Raw genomic sequence first — 6451 nt, forward strand, 5'->3', positions numbered from 1 at the left:
TCATTGGTCTTTCACAGAGTACGTACCTTGACAAGATATTGAAGAAGTTCAAAATGGATCTGTCAAAGAAGGGGTTCTTGCCTGTATTGCAAGGTACGAGATTGAGCACGGCTCAATGCCCGACCACGGTAGAAGATAGAGAAAAGATGGGTGTCGTCCCCTATGCCTCGACCATTGGGTCTATCATGTATGCTATGCTGTGTACCAGACCTGATGTAAACCTTGCCGTAAGTTTGGTAGGAAGGTACCAAAGTAATCCCGACATGGAACACTGGACAACGGTCAAGAATATCCTGAAGTACCTGAAGAGGACTAAGGATATGTTTCTCGTTTATGGAGGTGACGAAGAGCTCATCGTAAGGGGTTACGTCGATGCTAGCTTCGACACAGATCTGGATGACTCTAAGTCACAAACCGGATACATGTATATTTTGAATGGTGGGGCAGTAAGCTGGTGCAGTTGCAAGAAAAGCGTTGTGGCGGGATCTACATGTGAAGCGGAGTACATGGCAGCCTCGGAGGCAGCTCAAGAGGCAATCTGGGTGAAGGAGTTCATTACCGACCTAGGAGTCATACCCAATGCGTCGGGCCCGATGACTCTCTTCTGTGACAACACTGGAGCTATTGCCCTTGCCAAGGAGCCCAGGTTTCACAGGAAGACCAGGCATATCAAGCGTCGCTTTAACTCCATTCGTTAAAGTGTTCAAAATGGAGACATAGATATTTGTAAAGTACATACGAACCTGAATGTGGCAGATCCGTTGACTAAACCTCTCCCTAGAGCAAAACATGATCAACACCAGAACTGCATGGGTGTTCGATTCATCACAATGTAACTAGACTATTGACTCTAGTGCAAGTGGGAGACTGTTGGAAATATGCCCTAGAGGCAATAATAAAATGGTTATTATTATATTTCTTTGTTCATGATAATTGTCTATTGTTCATGCTATAATTGTGTTATCCGGAAATCGTAATACATGTGTGAATACATAGACCACAACACGTCCCTAGTGAGCCTCTAGTCGACTAGCTCGTTGATCAAAAGATAGTCATGGTTTCCTGACTATGGACATTGGATGTCATTGATAACGGGATCACATCATTAGGAGAATGATGTGATGGACAAGACCCAATCCTAAGCATAGCTCAAAGATCGTGTAGTTCGTTTGCTGTACCTTTTCCGAATGTCAAGTATCATTTCCTTAGACCATGAGATTGTGCAACTCCCGGATACTGTAGGAGTGCTTTGGGTGTGCCAAACGTCACAACGTAACTGGGTGACTATAAAGGTACACTACAGGTATCTCCGAAAGTGTCTGTTGGGTTGGCACGAATCGAGACTGGGATTTGTCACTGCGTATGACGGAGAGGTATCTCTGGGCCCACTCGGTAATGCATCATCATAATGAGCTCAATGTGACCAAGTGGTTGATCATGGGATCATGCATTACGGTACGAGTAAACTGACTTGCCGGTAACGAGATTGAACGAGGTATTGGGATACCGACGATCGAGTCTCGGGCAAGTAACGTACCGATTGATAAAGGGAATTGTATACGGATTGATTGAATCCTCGACATCGTGGTTCATCCGATGAGATCATCGAGGAGCATGTGGGAGCCAACATGGGTATCTAGATCCCGCTGCTGGTTATTGACCGGAGAGTCGTCTCGGTCATGTCTGCGTGTCTCCCGAACCCGTAGGGTCTACACACTTAAGTTCGGTGATGCTAGGGTTCTTGAGATATTAGTATACGGTAACCTGAAAGTTGTTCGGAGTCCCGGATGAGATCCCGGACGTCACGAGGAGTTCCGGAATGGTCCGGAGGTGAAGATTTATATATAGGAAGTCAAGTTTCGTCCATTGGGAAAGTTTCGGGGGTAATCGGTATTGTACCGGGACCACCGGAAGGGTCCCGGGGGTCCACCGGGTGGGGCCACCTATCCCAGAGGGGCCCATGGGCTGAAGTGGGAGGGGAACCAGCCCCTAGTGGGCTGGTGCGCCCTCCTTGGGCCTCCCCCTGCGCCTAGGGTTGGAACCCCTAGGGGTGGGGGCGCCCCACTTGGCTTGGGGGATAAGCCACCCCCTTGGCCGCCGCCCCCTTGGAGATTGGATCTCCTAGGGTCGGCGCCCCCCCTAGGGACCCTATATATAGTGGGGGGGAGGGAGGGCAGCCGCACGCTAGCCCCTGGCGCCTCCCTCTCCCTCCCGTGACACTCCTCCCTCTCCCTGAGCTTAGCGAAGCCCTGCCGAGATCACCGTTGCTTCCACCACCACGCCGTCGTGCTGCTGGATCTTCATCAACCTCTCCTTCCCCTTTGCTGGATCAAGTTGGAGGAGACGTCTTCCCAACCGTACGTGTGTTGAACGCGGAGGTGCCGTCCGTTCGGCGCTAGGTCATCGGTGATTTGGATCACGACGAGTACGACTCCATCAACCCCGTTCTCTTGAACGCTTCCGCGCGCGATCTACAAGGGTATGTAGATGCACTCCCCTCTCCCTCGTTGCTAGATGACTTCATAGATTGATCTTGGTGATGCGTAGAAAATTTTAAAATTCTGCTACGTTCCCCAACACGTCCAATCAAGGATCACCATAAACGGTGAGATAGCTACAGTGCACTTCTACAATACCCCGGTCTGCGTCACATCACGAACAAGAAAACATGAACAATGGCTTGTTGGTACAGTTCTTGATCTAGGTTGTCCAATTTCAGATCAAACAGATGGGTGCCCGCAAGTTACAACGTGACTGGCTGTGGGCAAGCCACCTGATCCCTATCGGCACAGAGATCAAGCCAAGTGTCACGAGCTGGGCAATACAAATCTTCTTTTAATACTTGCATGTGTTTCAATCTTTATTTGACCTAAAGTTACTCCCTACTATGATAGCCTTCCATCATGACCACCCTTATGGCTTGTAAACATACGCAAATGACTTTTTTTTTGCGAGTGTACACCAATGACTTAGCATATATGTTCGTGCCGAAAGTAGCAAAAGATGAAGCTAAATACATTACTTCCACCCATATAAGAATCACAGCAGATAATCTTGTCCATAAAGAAATGTAAATGCACGTCCAAAAACATCAAACAAATCCCGAATAATAAATGTTGCATAAAAGAGAAGACGAAACCAGATGCTCGTTCTCCTCCCTACACGACCGGCGGAACTCGCTCCACCTCCGCTGCCACCGGGCTCCACCACCACCACACAGCCCAAAATATCCCCGCCCGCGCGTTCGCCCGCCACGCGCACCCCACGCGCCCCCGCCCCTCCCAGCCCATCTCCGCCGTCCACGTGCCGCGGATCCGCGGCCACCACGCGCCTATATCTATCCCCATCCCCACCTCTCCCACCTTCCACCGCACAAACCAAATCCCGCTCCCACAATTTCCGGAATAGCAAGCGCGCCGCCGCCGTTCGGGTTCGAGATGTTGCCTAGGGTTGCGCCGTCTCCGGCCACCGCCGCCGCCGCCGCAGCGGTTGGCCAGCTCTCCGGGGCGGGGCTCGCCGCCGGTTCGGTGAGGCTGCCGGGGCCCCTGCCGTCTGCGGCGGGGTCGGCGGTCTGCTGCCGGGCCGCGGCGAAGGGGAAGGAGGTGCTCAGCGGCGTGATGTTCCAGCCGTTCGAGGAGCTCAAGGGGGAGCTCTCCCTCGTGCCGCAGGGCAAGGACCAGTCGCTCGCCAGGCACAAGTTCGTCGACGAGTGCGAGGCCGCCCTCAACGAGCAGATCAAGTGAGTGTTGCTCCGCTTGGTAAAAATAAAATGAATCCTTCTTCTTCTCCGGTGCGTGTTTCTCTGACGAATCATGCGGAGATTTACCAGTATTTCCGTGTACGGATCGTGAAACCGTTTTAAACTGCCATAAAAGAGACTCTGTTTCCGCTATGATTTCAATACGAAATGGATGAACTGTTGATTTAATCTTTAAAATTGCCATCGCAGTGTGGAGTACAATGCCTCGTACGCGTATCACTCCCTCTTCGCCTACTTCGACCGCGACAACGTTGCTCTCAAGGGATTTGCCAAGTAAGTCCCCACTCACCGCACCACCAAATTTGGCCCGGTGGATTCGTTACAGTACAGTGTTCTGATGAGCGCTTGTTCTTGCAGGTTCTTCAAGGAATCAAGCGACGAGGAGAGGGGACACGCCGAGAAGTTAATGGAGTACCAGGTATCAATTTCGCTACCTCTCTAATTGCTAGCTTTGATTGGTCCTGGTCGTTGCCCCGTGCTGTTATATACTCATGCTTCGTGTGTTTATGTGTCGACCAGAACAAACGTGGAGGGAGGGTGAGGCTCCAGTCAATTGTCACACCCTTAACCGAGTTCGACCATGCTGAGAAAGGCGATGCCCTGTATGGTAAGTTTCTTCCTTGTAGATTTATTCTGAACGTCTTTGCATTTTATTACAGTGCTTTACATTACATGGGGAATGCATGTGATGTGCTTATTGTGTGATAACGAGTGTCTGGTTGTTCATGTGAAACTTGAGTTGTCTGGAGTGGTTAGATGTGTTGCCAGATCAGGAACACTGACAAAAACTCAATGTTTTTGCAAAAGTTCAGTAAACCTTAGGGTGAATCTGTTTGTATGAGTTAGGATTTGCATCATTTCTTTTAGGGGAGGATAAATTAATGGGCTTGTTGAGGAGAGGTCAGATCTCTCAATATTGTTCAGATGGGTATCAGCTGCGTGCTGTACTCACTACACTCACAGCTATTTGATGGCCTTTTGATTATTTGTAATATATGTTGTGTTTTAGAAGCTTTTATTTAAACTGCATGAAGAGGAAGAAAAATCAAAACATGTATCGTAACACAAAGTAGCTAAGCTTTTTGTAATCATTATTATTAATAGTTTCCCTGACTCGATACATAAGTTTTGATGGCTATATTTGTTAGCAAAGCAACACCTGACCTGATACCCTATGTTTTAACTTGTGCCTCTCTCGTGATGTCAGCAATGGAGTTGGCTCTAGCTCTTGAAAAGCTGGTGAATGAGAAACTGCACAACCTGCACAGTGTAAGTTGCTCGCTCTTCCATGCCTACTTACAGTCAAATTATTGTGGGATATGCAATGTTGCGTCACAGAATCTAAAATGAGGTGCTCCATATTAACAGGTAGCTACAAGGTGCAATGATCCTCAGCTGACCGACTTTGTTGAGAGTGAATTCCTTCAGGAGCAGGTAAACCTACTTCCATACTCTCGGGTTAAATACAGAACAAGACATGTAGCATACGACATTTGCTATTCAGATATGTTTATTGTGTATTTTACTAAGTAGAAACACCTCAAATTTATGTGAAAGGTTGACGCCATCAAGAAGATCTCTGAGTATGTGTCGCAGCTGAGAAGAGTCGGCAAAGGCCACGGTCAGTATCTTCCTGGACACTGCTGCATCAATTCTATCGTCTGTGTTTCCACGGTTTCTTACATTGTTTGGATGAAATGCAGGAGTGTGGCACTTCGACCAGATGCTGCTTGAGGAGGCAGCTTGAAGGACACGGACACGACGACTACGGGCAATGGAGGATGTAGGTGTGATATGTCAAGTAGTGGACAGATAAGCCAACCACTGGATGTGGTTTTGAGGGATTTTTGCAGTGGGGTTTGTAGGGTGCTATGCTGCGCTGGGTTTGGGATTTGAAATAAAACGAAGGGAGATGTGCCACGCTCTTAAATGCCAGTCTTCTGCTCTAATCTTGCTAAATTTATGCATCTTGTTACATCTTGCAGCCTGTCTACTTATTTTACAAATATTGGCTGATAATTTAGGAAGGGCCCGGTTGCAACGAAATATACCCTCCAAATTTTGGCTAGAGCCTCTAAAAATGCAGGGCACGGCTGTTTTTAGCGCACGAGAAGGCAAAAAAATGCCCTCCAAATTTTAGGGCAGCCCTAAAAATGGCTTCTCGTGAAAATTTTGGGCACTTCGGAGGCTGCCGCTACTACTCTCAGCGACGCACAAACCGTTGCTCTTTTCTTCTCGCGCGTTGACCGGAACGCCGGCCATCGGTTCACCATGGCCAGCTCCTCCGACCCTGTAGCCGACCCTACGAAAGCTTGCTGCTGCTCCCGCCTTCCTCGCTATGGCTGGAGCCTCCAATGTCACTCCTTTCGTCGTCGCCACCATGGCTGCAGCTGCCCTTGCCCGCAGTCGCTCCTTCCTCTGGCTTCCTCCTCCTGGCTGGGATCTTTGCGTCGGATCTGTTCTGACTCGGAGAAATCCTGTGAAGATGTTGTCGTGGTGCTCTTCTTCGTGCAAAGGTTTCGGGTGAAAACCTTTGTCCGTCTGCTCTCGACAGTGACGACCATTAGCGCCGTTATCCCTCCCGTGGGTGTTGTCGTGAAGCTTAATTGTTTTAGGGCGTTGTGTGACATTGTACTCAGATACTTCTATGCTTTATTTTAGTAGCCTAGTCCTATCCTGCATGATACGGGT

At 49.1% G+C, this 6451-nt stretch overlaps 1 protein-coding gene across 1 annotated transcript; it reads left to right on the top strand.

The window, feature by feature from the left end:
* The first annotated feature begins 3373 nt into the window (after window positions 1-3373).
* LOC119300998 (ferritin-1, chloroplastic-like) lies at window positions 3374-5740 on the top strand. Its single transcript, XM_037577900.1, has 8 exons — window positions 3374-3739; window positions 3950-4033; window positions 4118-4178; window positions 4280-4367; window positions 4968-5029; window positions 5129-5194; window positions 5318-5381; window positions 5464-5740. Exons 1-8 carry the CDS (start codon window positions 3438-3440, stop codon window positions 5505-5507), a joined length of 771 nt encoding a protein of 256 aa, XP_037433797.1. The 5' UTR covers window positions 3374-3437; the 3' UTR covers window positions 5508-5740.
* Window positions 5741-6451: the final 711 nt, after the last annotated feature.

Source organism: Triticum dicoccoides, chromosome 5A (genome assembly GCF_002162155.2).
Source record: "Triticum dicoccoides isolate Atlit2015 ecotype Zavitan chromosome 5A, WEW_v2.0, whole genome shotgun sequence".
Classification (NCBI taxonomy): Eukaryota; Viridiplantae; Streptophyta; class Magnoliopsida; order Poales; family Poaceae; genus Triticum; species Triticum dicoccoides.

Bases quoted from the DNA above. Each gene is read 5' to 3' on its own strand.
- LOC119300998 (XM_037577900.1), top strand. From the start codon at position 3,438: ATGTTGCCTAGGGTTGCGCCGTCTCCGGCCACCGCCGCCGCCGCCGCA. The intron at 4,179-4,279 runs GTATCAATTTCG...TGTGTCGACCAG, and splicing joins AGAAGTTAATGGAGTACCAG to AACAAACGTGGAGGGAGGGT. The intron at 5,195-5,317 runs GTAAACCTACTT...TTTATGTGAAAG, and splicing joins GTGAATTCCTTCAGGAGCAG to GTTGACGCCATCAAGAAGAT.